At 48.1% G+C, this 16,541-nt stretch overlaps 1 protein-coding gene across 1 annotated transcript in view; it reads left to right on the top strand.

Annotated features, from left to right (window-relative positions):
* Window positions 1–16,541, top strand: part of ACACA (acetyl-CoA carboxylase alpha) — a 93,259-nt gene that overhangs the window by 15,312 nt on the left and 61,406 nt on the right. Inside the window, exons 9-28 of the mRNA XM_085078544.1 lie at window positions 240–346; window positions 786–896; window positions 1,018–1,227; window positions 1,662–1,832; window positions 2,463–2,624; window positions 2,865–3,028; window positions 3,819–3,969; window positions 4,444–4,547; window positions 5,056–5,137; window positions 6,367–6,512; window positions 6,803–6,953; window positions 8,191–8,325; window positions 8,698–8,844; window positions 9,045–9,233; window positions 9,761–9,861; window positions 9,970–10,058; window positions 11,080–11,204; window positions 14,176–14,289; window positions 15,744–15,857; window positions 16,439–16,528. Of these exons, the coding sequence (XP_084934670.1) occupies window positions 240–346; window positions 786–896; window positions 1,018–1,227; window positions 1,662–1,832; window positions 2,463–2,624; window positions 2,865–3,028; window positions 3,819–3,969; window positions 4,444–4,547; window positions 5,056–5,137; window positions 6,367–6,512; window positions 6,803–6,953; window positions 8,191–8,325; window positions 8,698–8,844; window positions 9,045–9,233; window positions 9,761–9,861; window positions 9,970–10,058; window positions 11,080–11,204; window positions 14,176–14,289; window positions 15,744–15,857; window positions 16,439–16,528 (2,663 nt within the window). The remainder of the gene's footprint in view (window positions 1–239; window positions 347–785; window positions 897–1,017; window positions 1,228–1,661; window positions 1,833–2,462; window positions 2,625–2,864; window positions 3,029–3,818; window positions 3,970–4,443; window positions 4,548–5,055; window positions 5,138–6,366; window positions 6,513–6,802; window positions 6,954–8,190; window positions 8,326–8,697; window positions 8,845–9,044; window positions 9,234–9,760; window positions 9,862–9,969; window positions 10,059–11,079; window positions 11,205–14,175; window positions 14,290–15,743; window positions 15,858–16,438; window positions 16,529–16,541) is intronic.

Genomic DNA, 16,541 nt, shown 5'->3' with positions numbered 1-16,541 from the left:
TTCAAAACACTATAAATAACAATCTGTTTCTCACAGATAAATGAAGGAGAATATAATGTGCTTAATGAAAAGATCTGCTCCCCAGAAATGTCTGTTTGAATTCTGCATTCTCCCTTTTTTAAGTCCTCCCAGCCTGGTTCCTCACAGAGCTGTGACTGTGGCTTGTTGTCACCCCTGTCCTACAGGTGGTTCTTACAGCTGGCAACACAGGGAGCTCAGAGGTGATATCTGTGTTTCAGGTCTTCGAGTGGACTGGCAGGAAAATGATCTCCAGAAGCGAATCCTGAATGTTCCTCAGGAGCTCTACGAGAAGGGCTACGTGAAGGACGCGGACGATGGGCTGAGGGTGAGTGCTGGGGAGGTGTTTGAGGGCTCAGAGAGCTGGGGTTGAACTTACTTCTCATGGGAACACAGACTGCAGCCCCAGGGCTGGGTCTTGGAAACTGGGAAGTGATCTTTCACATATCTTTGGCCCCAGCCTGCAGGATTAGGGGAGGATTAGGAGAGAGAGGCAAAATATGGGACCAAGGTTGTGTAGTGTGAAAAGCTCTCATCTAGTTTGGTGGTCACTTCCAGAGGTCAGAGTCTTCTGTAATCTCAAAAGCCCTGCTGGTTTTTCCAAATTCAGCACCCTCTCCGGTGGGATATTTGGTTTCTGTCCCATTGGTTGCTAAATAGAGTCAGACATGGAAGGTTGGATGTGAATCAATAGGGAAATAATGATCTTTTCACTTGATTCTGCTGCCTTTTTGTACTTATTCCTGTTCTTCTGCCCATCTTGCCAGGCTGCTGAGGAGGTTGGCTACCCTGTCATGATCAAGGCTTCAGAAGGAGGAGGAGGAAAAGGAATCAGGAAAGTTAACAATGCAGATGACTTCCCTAATCTGTTCAGACAGGTGACTCTCTCCGCTGATTTGTGCTTCCTTGTTCTAAATGTTCAGGCTAGGTGATTGTGAGACCTCTGTATGGAAGGTCCATTTTACAAAAGGTGCTCTGTTCATTCTGTCCCTGCTGTAGGTTCAAGCTGAAGTCCCAGGCTCTCCCATCTTTGTGATGAGGCTGGCCAAGCAGTCCAGGCACCTGGAGGTGCAGATCCTGGCAGATCAGTATGGCAATGCCATCTCCCTCTTTGGCCGAGACTGCTCCGTGCAGCGCCGGCACCAGAAGATTATTGAGGAAGCTCCAGCCTCTATTGCAACCTCAACAGTGTTTGAGCACATGGAACAGGTGAGAGAGGCTCTGCAGCTTCCCTTCCCCTGGTCAGGCTCCAGAAGCAAGCAGGACTTGGTATTTTCATTTTACATCACCAGGAGTCTTGCATTGTTGAATATTTTAGAGGAGCAATAGAGAGTTGTGTGTCTTGAGCTGCTTAGTTTGGGCAGCCACTCATATTTCCACACTTGAGTCTTACCAGAGCTCCCTTCAAAGATGTGTGCACCCCAAAAAAGGGGAGGGAAATGTATTTTAAATGTGTGATACATTAAAAGCAAGTTTCAGAAGTTGTAGGAGCTTTTCTCTAAACAGGTCTCAGGCCTGTTTCAGGCTTTGGGCTGTTTGAGAATGCCAGCAAAAATTGGCAGTGAGTGTGGTGGATGAACAGAAGGAGCACAGGTAACATCATGGGGCCTGGAAATCAAATCCTGTCTTTTCCTGTGTCGCAGTGTGCAGTGAAGCTTGCGAAAATGGTGGGCTATGTGAGTGCAGGCACTGTGGAGTACCTGTACAGCCAGGATGGCAGCTTCTACTTCCTGGAGCTGAACCCACGGCTGCAGGTGGAGCATCCCTGCACAGAAATGGTGGCTGATGTCAACCTGCCAGCAGCACAGCTCCAGGTGAGCACAGAAAATGGAATTTTTCATCTTTCAGCAAGTTCAGCAGCTGTTTGAAGTTCCCCCAAGCCACGAGGGGATCCCTCAGAGATCCTGCAGAGAGCAGTTGTTGGTGTGCTGTGGCCTGTGTGTCCCTTGTGTGTCCCAGAAACTCCTGGTCCCTATCTTTTCCTGCAGTGGGCAGATGCCACAGTTCCCTCACACCACATTAAGGCTCTGTATGCTTTTCTACTTCCTTTTTGAACTGTATCTATAAAAAAACCCCAATTAATGAACAGGACAAGTGGGACTTTCCTCCATAAGGATGCAGTCAGCAGCTGGTTCTGCAGCTTGCTCTCCTCACAGTTTATATCTGCAGAATCCCACAGTTTCCTATAACCAGTTAGGGCCCTTCTGTCTCGCTGGGACCTCAGTATATTTTTAACAGGCCTAATGCGTGCCCATCCTCAGCTGACCTGGCACTGTCAGCTTTCCCTGGAGCCTTTTAATCAGTCAATGGAAAATACTGGCTGAAGGGCTTAAGGTGGATATTACACTGAGCTCAGTTGTCCTGGGAAATATGAATGTTCGAGTCCACGAGGAGAGAAACACAGTGGTGGTTTCTTTTAATGTTTGCTTTTTTTTCCTCCTCAGATTGCCATGGGGGTTCCCCTGCACAGGATCAAGGATATCCGAGTGATGTATGGAGTTTCCCCATGGGGAGACACAACCATAGATTTTGAGAACTCAGCCCATGTCCCCAGTCCACGTGGCCATGTCATTGCTGCCCGGATCACCAGTGAGAATCCTGACGAGGTGAGGCTTTCAATTCTGTGCTTGCAGGGCACTCTGGGCTTTACAGGCTGAGGCCCTGCTGCTGCTGAAAAAATTGGCAGCAAATTTAAAAGATTCTTCCCTTACCTTGCTTAGACTCTGGTTAGACACAGCCTGAACTTGTTGCAGCACAAAGAGGTGTTCTCAGAGCCTTCAGAACCCTAATTCTGGATTATTCACTTTTTCTTTAGGGTGTAGAGCAATGTGTGTCTGTCTTTGCAGGGATTTAAGCCCAGTTCTGGCACAGTTCAGGAGCTGAATTTCCGCAGCAATAAGAACGTCTGGGGCTATTTCAGTGTTGCTGCTGCAGGAGGGCTTCACGAATTTGCTGATTCCCAGTTTGGTCACTGCTTCTCCTGGGGAGAGAATCGTGAAGAAGCCATCTCGTAAGTCAGAAATGTGGGAGTGCCTTGGAAATTGGTTACTTTTGTCCTCTTTGATCCAAAGTGCCATGGGAAAATAAGGCTCCTTATTTCTGGGAGTTTTAAGGGAAATTTCCCTCTCTTTATCTTGTTTTCCATTTTGTGGTCAGGCTTCTCATCCTGTCTTGCTTTGCAATTCCACTGTGTTGCACCCATATTTCTACACTTTTTGCTTAATTTTCTTTGTTTTTTTCCTTTCTGTTTCATCCCTGCCTTTTATAGCTGCTGCAGGGGTATGATACAGCCACCACAGTGTGAAAGTTCCTCTTTAAAGCATCCAGGTGAAGGCTTCTAACAGGAAAAACATGGCTAACCTGACATACCAATGCTTCAGGATGGTTTGTAAACCACAGAGAGTCCTCTGTGGTGTGGGATTTTAAAGCATCTGGTCCTAAGCCAGACCTGTCTGACCTGTCGTCCACGTTTTTCATCTAGAGCCTTCCCCCAGTTCCATTCTGAGTGGGATGGACACCACATCTGTCTCTCTGTTGTACACCCTGGCACGTGCTAGGGGCCTGGATGGTGATAACAGGAGGAACTCCTGATCCCACTGAGCTGCTCTTCTTCACAGCAGCAGCAGCAGCAGCAGACTGAAGGAAATCAATTTTCCCTCATTCCCAAGCATTCCTACAGGATCCTGCTCCAGTGCCTGTGCTCTTCTGTTCTGACCTTCAGGTGCTTTCCTGTCTGGAGCTGCCAGCTTGCATGTTACCATTAGCATGGGATAGATAACAGGAATTCTTTTCCCTTGCAGAAACATGGTGGTGGCTCTGAAGGAGCTGTCCATCCGAGGGGACTTCAGGACCACTGTGGAATACTTGATTAAACTGTTGGAGACAGAGAGCTTCCAGCAGAACCGCATCGACACGGGCTGGCTGGATCGGCTCATCGCTGAGAAAGTGCAGGTGAGCTGCTTCCCGTGCAGGGACACAGCTGGGGATGAGCAGGGGAGGGACTGGGTGCCTGCTGGTGCAAAAGAACAAGGATTTAGAAGTGGTGAATATCCACTTAATGAATAAACATTTCCACTGACATTAATTCTTACATATATCAAAATCCCAGGTCGTGCCTGTTGGGGAAAGTTGGTCTTGAACTTGGTCAGAAAAGCATTATACCAGTGTTATGTTTGGAATCTGAGACACATGATAGTGGAAGTGTCATTGGAAACTCAAGATTTGATCCAGGCAGAAGAAAATGTAGTTTTAAGGAGTTACAGAAATAATGGCTTGTATGTAGAGTTCACGTGGTTGCTACACTGACTGAATTTTAAAGAGAGGTTGGCCATGAACCAAAAATAGAGCCAAGACTGCTGAGTCTCCTAGTTGGATGTGCAGATTGGGCTGAAACTGGAGGAGGTGTGACTGTGTCCCCTTTTTTAGGCTGAGAGGCCTGACACCATGCTGGGGGTGGTGTGTGGAGCTCTGCACGTGGCTGACGTGAGCCTCCGGAACAGCGTTTCCAACTTCCTGCACTCCCTGGAAAGGTAAAAGTGCAAGCTGCTCTCTAGTAATCACTCCTGGCTTACAAGTTTGATTCAAAACCAGTCCAGGAATGCTCAGGGCTTGTTATCTGCTGACTGTTCCCTCGCCCCAGGGAGCTGTTTATCCACTGAGAAAACTGGCAGGTATCTGCATCTCCTCAAAATATCCCCTGCTGTCTGCACAGATTGCTTTGGTTGCTAGCAGGAGCTCCAGGAAATGGCTCAGAAACATGGAGTTCTTTCTCTGTGTGCTGCTAGGGCAGCATTAGAGAGTCTTGAATCACCCAGGAGCGAATGGAAAGGAGAGCAAAGCCAGCCTGTGTGGCTGGAGGGACTTGGTTTGACTTAGTCAAACTGATTCGTGTCTCTCCTAAGAAGAGACTATATAAACCTTCTCCCATCTCTCTGCTGATGTCCCCCAAAGCCTTGCATGCATCTCTGAAGCTGTTTGAGCTCCAGTAGCCATTTTGGCTTGTGGAAGATCAGCTTTGTTTTTTTCTTCCCTTTGCAGGGGCCAGGTGCTGCCTGCCCACACTCTGCTCAACACGGTGGACGTGGAGCTCATCTACGAGGGACGGAAATATGTGCTGAAGGTACAGTGTGGGACACACAGAGCTGGGCATGGCTGGGTGTGCTGCTCTGGCTTCATCTTTGGGCAGATTTGTCCACCTGAGCAGGGTTTATTTTCCCTGCCTTAGTGGGTGAAGAAAGCAGCACAGCCTCCTTTATAATAACACCTCATCATGTCTCTCCATTGCAATGTCTCTGTAAACATTTCAGCCTCTTGGAGTCAAGAAATGCTCTGAGCAGGGTGAAAATTACTTTGTTATAGGCAAAGACTACTACAGTTTGACCAAAACTTTGCATTGGTTTTTCTATATATGTAGGTCTGCTCTGCTGGGGTTTTGACCCATCAACATGACAGCATTTGCAGCAGTTTTTCCCATTAGTGTTGCTTTTTTGCTGCATGCTAAACCCTGTGTTGCAAAACCAAACATAGGAAAGTTAGGAAATACTGGACTTAAGGTTGTCTGTGCAATCTTCATCAGCTTCCTTGGCCCAATTCGTGGTGTTGAAGTTTTTAATGACAAGACCATAAGCTGGTTTTTGCAGCTGGAAGAATTCTGCACCCTGCATCTCCCTGGGTTTGTCTTTGATGAGGAACAGAGGCACTGAGCAGCACCTGAAGTGTTCTTTAAGGGATTTACCCAGCTTCAAATAGGAGCTCTGGGGCAGGCACTGGGATAGGATCCCTTTCTCCAGGGAGAGCATTTCTTGCTTTCCCTGTGAGGCAATGTCTCTTTTTTCCCCTCTAAATTATCTCCTCCATTATGCTGTTTTAGTACACGACTGTGATTCTTCATCCTGTAGATCAGAGTGAAGAAATGGTGTGGGATTGCACAATCAAACCTCTACCATCAGTGCAAAAGTGTGAGAGGATTGAATCAACATTCATTAACAGCACTAGTTCTGGCATCTCTTAGCTGTGGTTTCAGTGAATCCCACACTGGTTTGGGGTGGCCCTTGTAGAAACTCCCTCTCCATCTTTCTTGTGGGGTCCCTTCATAATTAAGTCACCTCAGAACTTCTCTTTTCCAGGCTGAACAATCCCAATTTCCTCAGCCTTTCCTCCGTCCCTCTGATCAGTTTGGTTTATTTTCCAATTTGGGACTCCCCACTTTTTTACATGAAATCAAATGCCTCTGTTCCTCTTCATTAATTCCCACCATTGCAGCACTTGGAAACCTGTGTGCTGTGGCAATGAAGGCACTCAATGCTGTGTCCAATTCACTGGATAATTCCCATTCCTGTGGGTTTGCAGGTGACCAGACAGTCTCCCAATTCCTACGTGGTCATCATGAACAGCTCCTGTGTGGAAGTGGATGTGCATCGGCTCAGTGACGGAGGGCTGCTCCTCTCCTACGATGGCAGCAGCTACACCACCTACATGAAGGAAGAAGTGGACAGGTAGCCACCTGAACAGATTCGTGTTTAGCATTTACACAGCCAAAATGGGGTGTATTTCTACCTTTGTGCTTCCCAAAAGATCAGCTGGGAATGGAATTCTCTCGTAGAAAGAGTTTACTAGATGTACTGGGGGTGAGTTTTAATACCAAACAGATCTTGGCTACTGTTAGAAGGACCTGGCTGTGCAGCCACGTGGAGGGTGTAGAATAGGGAAAAGGAGAATGGATTTTCCCCTTCCCATGCCTTCCCCAAGGCATTCTGTTGCACTGATCTGTCCTGTTCTCCCCTAGGTATCGCATCACCATTGGGAACAAGACCTGTGTGTTTGAGAAGGAGAATGATCCTTCCATCCTGCGCTCACCTTCTGCTGGGAAGCTGATCCAGTATGTGGTGGAGGATGGGGGACACGTGTTTGCAGGCCAGTGCTTTGCAGAAATTGAGGTAAAAGTCTCAGAGAACTGTTTTGGCTGCCCAGGAAAAAGCTCAGGGTGAGGGTTTGTGGCTGGAAGTTGAGCATGAGGGATAATTCACAGTATTTCATTTCCAAATTTTGACCTGAACTAATGCAGGAATCATTAATGAGAGTTACAGGGTGGGGAAGAAATTACTTAACAGCTGAAACTGGAGTGTTAATGACTGTACACCAAGTGATAGGCAAAATTTCTCAGCAGTGAGACCATGGTTATCACCTTCCTGTGATTCCAAGGGAAGGTGAGATCCATGTGTTATCCAGATGTGGTGAAGAAGGCTTTCTCCTTGTAGTACTGACACAGAGTCAGAGTTACATGCCAGGATGGAGTAACAAACTAAGACTTCTCTGATGAGCTGATCATTTATCAGGTTGATCCCTTAAGTTAATAAGTGTCACTCCTCCCTTCTCCCTGGGAAGTTACTTAACTCTTACCGAGGAGGAGGATGAGCAATTTCTGCATCATGGTGAGGAAAGCACAAGGGGTTGTGTAGGAGTGTGTGGCTCAAAACAGATTTGAGGGAGGGGAGGGTGTGTGATGACAGAGGGGCAATTAAACCAGTTGGGGACAATGTGTAGGAGAAAAATATCAAGACAGAGATGTAGCTATTTTGTGTAAGTGCTTTTACACTGCAACAGGTCATGGCTAAGAAGGAACCACCCACACAATCCCTGTGCTCCCTGTGGTGTAGAGCATAGCAAGGGTAAAGCCAAACTGGCTCCCCCATACCCAACCCTTGTTCTCCATGGGCAAGAGCTCCCATGGGTGATCTAGGGAAGCATTTCATCCTGGAAAGAGCTGTCTGAGAGCTCTAGAAGGTGATCCTGGTTCCCTCTGCTTGAAATGAAGGTGTGGCTGTAGCCTTTGAGAGGAGCCTTTGGAATGCAGCAGTGAATTGTGTCTGCTTTGTTCATTGTGCTGAGTGTGGGACCTTGTTGAGTCCCTGTTGGTTCAGGCAGTGTGGGCAGTGACATTCCTGAAGTTCCTGCTGCACTATTTTGTGACCAATTATTTTGTTCTCCCATTCACTTTAATTCATTGTAGGGTTTCATTCCCAACATCCGTGCTTGTAAGTTTTTGGGAACACTTGAATGCCAGAAGTGTTCATGCATGTGTGTCTGTGGTGGGACACTGGCTGCTGGCTCCCAAAAGTAGAACCATTTTGGGGCACATAGAGCTGAGTGTGTAACCTGTTTTCCTTGCTGCAGGTAATGAAAATGGTGATGACAATAACAGCAGGAGAATCGGGCTGCATCCACTATGTCAAACGGCCAGGGGCAGTCCTGGATCCAGGCTGTGTGATTGCCAAGCTCCAGCTGGATGATCCCAGCAGGGTCCAGCAGGTGAGCAGTTGCAGGAAGCACAGATGTTTGTGGGGTTTTAATAGGGGAGTGATGTCCAGAATGGTACGAGATGGTCCAGTGAACCAATTTCCCATTTGTGCATTGTACTGGAATTGTCACTTCACCATTCATTTGTCTCAGATGAGGACAGGGACTGAGATTATTCCCTGTCTCTCTGATTCAGGCTAAGCTTATCTACCATTCCTGTTCCCTGCTTACCTCAGTACTCCTGTGGGGGCTCTGACTCTCAGCCAAGTGCATTTTCCACTCTGGGAATCCTTGCAAGTTCACCCTGAAGCTGCAGTTGAGGGTAGCTGGCTGTTCCCCGTGGCTGGTGCCCCAGGAGGCTCAGTGAAGCTGTTCTTGTTGCAGGCTGAGCTGCACACAGGCACTCTGCCCCAGATCCAGAGCACAGCACTGCGGGGGGAGAAGCTCCATCGCATCTTCCACTATGTCCTGGACAACCTGGTCAACGTGATGAATGGCTACTGCCTGCCAGAGCCCTTCTTCAGCAGCAAGGTACTGGGGGCCTCTTCTTCCAGAGCCAAAACACCACGTTCCTGCAGCTCAGGGCAGGGCTGGGCAATTTGCCTGTCACAGGCAGAGGACCCCCAGTCAGGGCAGCGCCCATGAGGTGTTGGACATCACCCCTCTCCTTTTTCCCTTTCTTGTTGTTCTCTTCTCCATGCTTGGCTTTACACTGCCTCATCTCTGCCTAGGTGAAGGGCTGGGTTGAGCGATTGATGAAGACCCTGAGGGATCCATCTTTGCCGCTTCTGGAACTTCAGGACATCATGACTAGTGTTTCTGGACGGATCCCACCCAACGTGGAGAAGTCCATCAAGAAGGAGATGGCCCAGTATGCCAGCAACATCACCTCAGTCCTCTGCCAGTTTCCTAGCCAACAGGTGACCATGGAGGGAAAAAAACTGGTTTGGGTTGGGTCAGAGAGAGAGAAAGTTTCTTTAAAATACATGGGGGTTAATTGAACCTGAAAGGTGTGTTTGAACATGGGGTCTTCATGAGGAAAGATACTCCCCTGTATCACCTTGAGCCTTGTCTCCTCTCCCTCTGCTGAAGGGTAAATGTTCCCTGCTCTGTATAGCTTTAAACAGGCACTTTGGAAACACTTTAATCATACCAGTGGCCTTGTGGGCATTTATTTGTTTGCTTTTTACCTGGTACATGTGCTTCAGTGCAATTTGTAGTGCCAGTGTAACCTCAAAAGAGAATGATTGCAGCCAGGGGAGGCCTGGTTGGGTAAGGAGATGCTGGGAGCTGATTTCTCCACTGTATGATATGATACAGTGCATTGATTTTTGTGTCACTGGCAGGTCATGAATGTCCTTTGCTGGAGTCTGCTGGGGCTCTGGTGTGTCTGTGCTGGTTGTCCAGCCCATCCAGGGCTGGCATGTCATGGGATTTTCCCTTTCAGATTGCCAACATCCTGGACAGCCATGCAGCCACCCTGAACCGCAAGTCGGAGCGTGAGGTTTTCTTCATGAACACCCAGAGCATCGTGCAGCTTGTGCAGAGGTGAGCCATTCCCAGAGTGTCCTGCAGAACTGGAGCTGTCCCCAGCAGGGCTGGCAGGGCTTGTGTGTGGCTCAGCCTCACTCAGGGCTGGCTTTGGTGTCTCTGCAGGTACCGCAGTGGCATTCGGGGCCACATGAAGGCAGTGGTGATGGATCTGCTCCGTCAGTACCTGAAGGTGGAGACCCAGTTCCAGCATGGTGAGTCTCTGGGCTCATCAAGGATTTGATTTCTGGAAAAGTCGTATTTAGCCCTAGAAAGTCCACGTGGGCCCCTTGAAGAAGGTTTGCTCTTTGTGCTGAGGGTGAGCTGCACAGGCTGGTTTTTGAGGGTGTGCAGTCAGCCTGGGCTTTGAAGAGGAACTTCTGTCCCCAAAGCTCAGGCTAAAGCTGAGAGATGAAATCAATGCCTTGCACTGCTGCATCCAGGCACAAGATGGCAATGAAGCCCTGGCTAATTCCAAGGCTCTGGCTCTTACAGGTAGTTCACATTCCACTCTTCTTTTGTCCTGCTCCATTACCTGCCCCAGCCTAATGGTACTGCAGATTCATTTCCACTTCAATTTGCTGGTAGCAGAGGATGGTGCAAGTCTTTCTGCTGTTATTTCATTTTGGTTGTCATTTGAATGAAAGTCTGAGCTCCCTATTCCTCTCTCAGTATTGTTCACAAAGGAGGCATTTGGTGTTGGAGCTGTTTAATAAGAGTGGGATGTTAGAATTAAAGTTTGCAGTAGGTGATGGTGGGAATGCTTCCTTCCCAAATTGATTCTGCGGACTATAGGGAATCCCAGAATGGTCTGGGTTGGAAGGAACCTAAAAGCTCATCTTGTTTCATCCCCTGCCATGGGCAGGGACACCTTCCACTGTCCCAGGTTGCTCCAAGCCCTGTGCAGACTGGCCTTGGACACTTCCAGGGATCCAGGGGCAGCCACAGCTCCTCTGGGCACCCTGAGCCAGAGCCTCACCACCCTCACAGGGAGGAATTTGTTTCTAATATCCAATCTAACTCTACTCTCTATCAGTGTGAAGCCATTCCCCTTGTCCTGTCACTCCATCCCTTGTAAATAGTCTCTCTCCATCTTCCTTGTCAGCTCCCTTCAGGTACCAGGCCAAGGAGATTCTCAAAAAATACCTGTAGAAAAATAAAGACACATCTAGTAACTTATATTCCTTGCCACAGAGGTGTAAAGACTGGAAAAGAAATGTGCATTTCTGCCTGCAGGTCACTATGACAAGTGTGTCTTCACCCTTCGGGAGGAGAACAAGAGTGACATGAATGCAGTGCTGAACTACATCTTCTCCCATGCCCAGGTCACCAAGAAGAACCTGCTGGTTACAATGCTCATTGTAAGTGTCTGATGCTTTCTCTCATTCTCTCTATTTCTCTCTATTTTTCTTTTCCTTCTCTTATTTCACAAGCATAATGTAGTCTGTAACTGCCAGAAATACATCCAAAGTAGCCATCTACGAAATAACTCTCCAAAGCAAAAAGAAAAAAGTGTCATAATTTTCCCTGACTGAGGCTGGGTTTCTTAAATTCTCATTTGTAAGATGTAAGGACCCTGGCATTCTTTCTTTCTGGCTCTCCCTTTCCCCCTTTTTTTTTCCCCTTTCCCTTTTTGGTGTGTGGTGTGATTGTAAGTAACGCTTGCCTTAAGAATCTCATTATTTGAACACGGAGCCATATTTCCTCTGAGAATTCTGGAGTAGCTTTGAGCCGGGGCTGTTCATTTCTCAAGTAATCACGCTGGCGTGATGGAGAGAGAAAATGGCAGCTGTTCACAGCTCAGGCCTTCAATTTTCTTCAGAGTCCAGTCACTCAAGTGTGTAATTACACGGGGGTGCCGGCGAGGCGTTAGCCCTTGTCAGAGAGCTGGGCTGAGGCTTTGCTGCTGCCTTTGCCAATCAGTGCAGGCAAAGCCAGCGCCTGGCTTTAGTTTGTTGTTGTCATCCTGATTATTCCTTGCTCCAATGGGACTGGAACTTTGGGGCTGCTTTGTCACCTGGGGTGGGCTGTGCCTCGCTGGCTCTGTGTTGGCTGTGCAAGGAGTGTGTGGGGAGACCTCAGGGAGCCTCAAAGAGATTTCTTCCCCTTGGGTCCTTCTTCCCACCATGGCTGCCACTTATTTCTACTCAAGGAAAGGCCAAACATCCCAGTTTGCCAGAGCTTGGAACACCATGGAAGAGCTGCTCCTGGTTATTGGAGTGCCATTAGTGAGGCCACCGTGCCACCTCATGGGGACACGGGACCTTCTCCCCTGGAGAGGGAACAGGAGCTTAGGAGGGACAGTGTGCCTGTGGTCACCCTGGGTGTCCCCGAGCTTCCCAAAAGACCATCATTCTTCTCCCTTCCTCCCCATGGCTCTGCATATCCCTGTTGCACATTTGGTATCACCACAGTGATGTTTGGGGTGTTTAATGGGTGTTTGTGTGGGGTGGGGTAGGTCTGTCCTCCCAGGGCAGCCTCTCTGCCTGTGTGGCTGTTATTGATGTATCCCAGGAATCCATCATTAACCAGGGGCTCCGAGGATGGTTTCAGTAATAGCGTTATGCTGCCATCAGTCACCTTTTTTAGCCAGCAGGTGCTGAAGGCAGGGTGGGAACTGCCTCATCTTTCATCCATTTGTTGAAATATGGTGTGATTTGTTGTTGTATGTTCATTTTCTGTACTTAACTTATGCACGTCCTGGCCTGAACAGGATGGAATGGCTGGTGGCATGGCAGGGTCCCGTGTCCTATTGGATTTCTGTTCCCTGGAGCAGCAATATGACAACACCTAGCAGTTTGTGTTTCAAATCCCACAAAGGCAGGTCTTGAATTATTCACTATGAATCCCCACAGTGTCCTGGAGTGGGTAAATGCACAGAGCTTTCTTTGGGAACAATCACACCCGTGTTTGGTGGCCCAGGACTGATCAGGAGGGGACAGCAATCTAATCAGAGTGAGGAGCTCAGATGTTTTATCAATGATTTCAGTATGGTCTGTCTCCCTGGGACATCTGTGCCATCATTCCTGGAGGTGCCTGAGTGGGGCTGGGGAGAAAGGGATCAAGAGCAGTGTGAGGGAGAAGCTGTTGAGCTTTGGAATCTTGTGGAGTATGAGCTGTTTAGTTAGTCACCCTATGGGACTCTTGTATTATTTGGTTTTGGTTTTTACTCTATTTTCCCTGGCAGTTTTATTAATCCAACCTGCTGCACAGAGGTTCCCCCTATCCTTTTCTATCTCTTGGATCTTCAAATGGCCTATTCTGGTCTGTAGGCATTTAAGATCTCTTAAAACTATAAGGCACCATCTCTTTCCTGTGGCAAATCCCTGTTTCATCTCACATTTCCCTCCTATGATTAATTTATCAAGACAAGCTGTTAAATGCTGTGTGGAAGAAGCACGTTGGAGGCTCCTAGAGGGTTTCCAGCTTCGGGGTGGGAGGGAAGAGGCTTACAAGAAGTGTTGAAGACTGTGGGATTATTCATGGGAATTGGAACTATTTTTGGAAGAAAGTCTTTACTGTTTGCATTTTTTTGAATGGATGAATTCAGAAGAGTTTTGGAACAGCATTAACACTGGAAGTTATGCTCTTCAGTTTTGTTGTTTTATGCAGCCAATTTAGACAGTAAGGTAAGCTTGTGGATTTCCTCACGTCCAGGATTCTCTGGTTAGAAGAAATAATATGGAGTCAGTCCTGTGCCATGGCAGGAAATACAGCACCTTATTCATGGGTTTAGTTAGCTTTGATTAGCCTTGTCAGAGGAATGACAGATTTTTTCTGGTGTTGGCTGAAGCTGCACAAATTTTGTGGGTGGTTTATGGTTGTGGAATTGTTGAGACTTTCGGGGTTTGAGGTGGTTTTTTTTAAGTAGACATCTCTGGTGATGTAACTCTGGTCACCCTTCTTGGGGGAGGTTTGCTGATCTTTACATGCTCCACAGGGTGTCTGGCTGCAGTTTTGCTCTTTGAATTTTGCACTGGTGCTTGGAGAAACCTTTGGTAGAAATCTGAAACTGGGTAATGGGAAAAGGTTTTCTTGAGTCTTTGACAAGTCAGCATTTCTCATGTCCTTGGGTGCCAAAACATGCTACAAATAGGAGAATGGGAGATGCTGCCTGTCCCTTCTTTCACCTTTTATTTATGTGTGTAAAATTGTTGAAAGCTGAATATTTGTATCCTTGTCAGCACAGAATTCCAGGATAATTCAGGTTTGGACTCCGGGGGATGGTGTGGTCCAGCCCTGAGTGTCTGTATTCCAGGTAAAACTGCTTTGAGGATGGACAGATGATGTTTTCCCTCTGTTCTAAGCCTTCCCTGTTCTCTCTGTCCCCAGGACCAGCTGTGTGGCCGTGACCCCACCCTGACAGATGAGCTGATCAATATCCTGACAGAGCTGACCCAGCTCAGCAAGACCACCAACGCCAAGGTGGCCCTGAGAGCGCGGCAGGTGAGGAATCCTTGCCTGGATCTGTGTGAGCTGCTGCTGCCTGGAGCTCAGCCCTTGGGGAAATCCCTATCTCCTGATGTTTGTTTTGATCACTATGCAAATGGGGACAGTAGGTTACTGTGAGCAGCACTTTGACAGTGAAGCTAATTAACTGTGATTAACCGTGGTGACAGGCTAAGATTGCAGTGCATTCCCAATCACTGTAATATTTAAATTTAACATGCTTCCTTTGTCCCTGCTCCTCCAAAAAGTTTTGTCTGGCTCACATAGGAGTTAGCTGGAAGTAGCCCATGGTTTGTGTGACAGAGGAAGTGGAAATGCACAATCACTGTGGTTCCTGGTGGCTTTGTCATCTGCAAACCTGACCAGCACAGGCTGCCTGGATCGTGCAGGAACAGCCAGGACATACTTTCCAGGTTCCTCTGCTGCCTTACAGCTGTGGATCTGTGTGTGCAGAGAGCAGGGAGAGCCATTTACACAGGAACCAGATGTTCTTTGCAGCTGCCAAGGAAATACCACAAACAATTACGTTGGCCTTTTGCAGCATTCTTCCGTCTTTGAGTTGCGCTTTGCTGATTTTGTTCTAACCTGGAAATAATTGGAAAAACTCTTGATTCTGTCAATTCTAAGAGTCTGGTACAGAACTAATTTAAATGTCACATAGCCACACAGATACTGTTGTGAGCTTCCTCCTCAGCAGTTCAGTTTAGCCCTCCCTCTGCAGCCAGGAAGGGGTGAGAGGGCGCAGTGGTTTCCTGATAACTCTGACCCCAGAGTCTGATCACTCCTCTCACTCCACGCTCCCTATCTCCAGCCTAAAAGTCTAAAGCAGGAAAGCTTTGGGCATCTCTCCTTTTATTTCAGAGCTTGACTATTGAAAATGAACAGGGTGTTTGAAGCTGCTCAGTGACCTTCTGTTTCCTTCAGGATTGTGCTTGTGTCCTTGAACCGTTCTGCAATTGAACTCCCCGCAGCAACCGGCGATGGTGCTGCAGTCCTTGCCTTGCTCTTCCACTTCATTTTCCCTGCAAGCTGCTTCCATTTCCTACCTCTGCATCCTTCATGTTGGGCATTTAATACCTGGCAGTGGTGTCTGTTCCCTTCCCCTGCTCGGGAGCTGAGTGTGGCCTCCCCACAGCTGCTCCCTGCCAGCTCTGCTTCCCAATTAACAGCCGGCCAGGCAATCCCCAGGACTGGCAGCTCTGCACTGCTAAATCACATGCACTGATGGAACTTGATTGAAGCTGTTCCTTTTCTCCACGGGGAATTGCCAATAATACAAACGGAGCAGATACACAAATGAGGCCAGGGAGGGGAGAGGCTTTGCGGAGAACGCACAGGAGGATCTGCCCGTCTCTGCAGGGATGGAGCAGACTGGTTTTGCCTGGAGGTGACAGCCCCCTGCTGATGGCCCAGTGTGGCTCCTTTCACTGACATTCCTTGTGTTTTCCCAGGTTCTCATAGCTTCCCACCTGCCCTCCTACGAGCTGCGCCACAACCAAGTGGAGTCCATCTTCCTGTCCGCCATTGACATGTATGGGCACCAGTTCTGCATTGAGAACCTGCAGGTAGCCTTCTCTCCCTGCTTCCCTGCCTCCTCCTCACTGACCCTCGTGTCCCAAGGTCCTTGTGGCTGTCAGTGTGTTGGTCTGGTGTTCAGCTTTCCCCCGGTTTTTGTTTCCACTTCACGGCAGTTCAGCACCTTCCTCACGGGACAGCAGAGCAGAGGTGCTGATTCCTCCCTCTGCTCACCACACATGAGGAAATGGAGTGGAGCTGTGCCAGGGGAGGCTCAGATTGGACATTGGGAAAAGGTTTTTCCTCCAGAGAGTGCTGGGCACTGCCCAGGCTCCCCAGGGAATGGGCACAGCCCCAAGGAACATCTGCATGAGCTCCTCTATATGGTTGAGTTTTAGGTGGTCCTGTGAGGAGCTGGGAGTTGGACTCAATGATCCTTATAAGTCCCATCCAACTTGAGATTTTCTATTATTTAATAATAAAAAAAGTCATAATCCGTGATGAACAATAGGAAAACCTTAGAAATCAGAATTAGTCAGGCTTGATTTGGATTTTTTCCTTTTTTGCCTGACCCTGGTAGGGTAGAGTTAGAGTTCTCTTTTAAATCTCTGCTTAATGTGATCTCTCCTAGAAACTCATTTTGTCCGAGACATCCATCTTTGATGTGCTTCCCAACTTTTTCTACCACAGTAACCAGGTGGTAAGAATGGCAGCTTTGGAGGTAAGTTCATTCC

This window comes from Lichenostomus cassidix, chromosome 19 (genome assembly GCF_008360975.1).
Source record: "Lichenostomus cassidix isolate B80296 chromosome 19, HeHo_3.0, whole genome shotgun sequence".
Lineage (NCBI taxonomy): Eukaryota > Metazoa > Chordata > Aves > Passeriformes > Meliphagidae > Lichenostomus > Lichenostomus cassidix.
The sequence above is the reverse complement of the archived record's forward strand: the minus strand, read 5'-3'. Positions and strand labels throughout refer to the sequence as shown.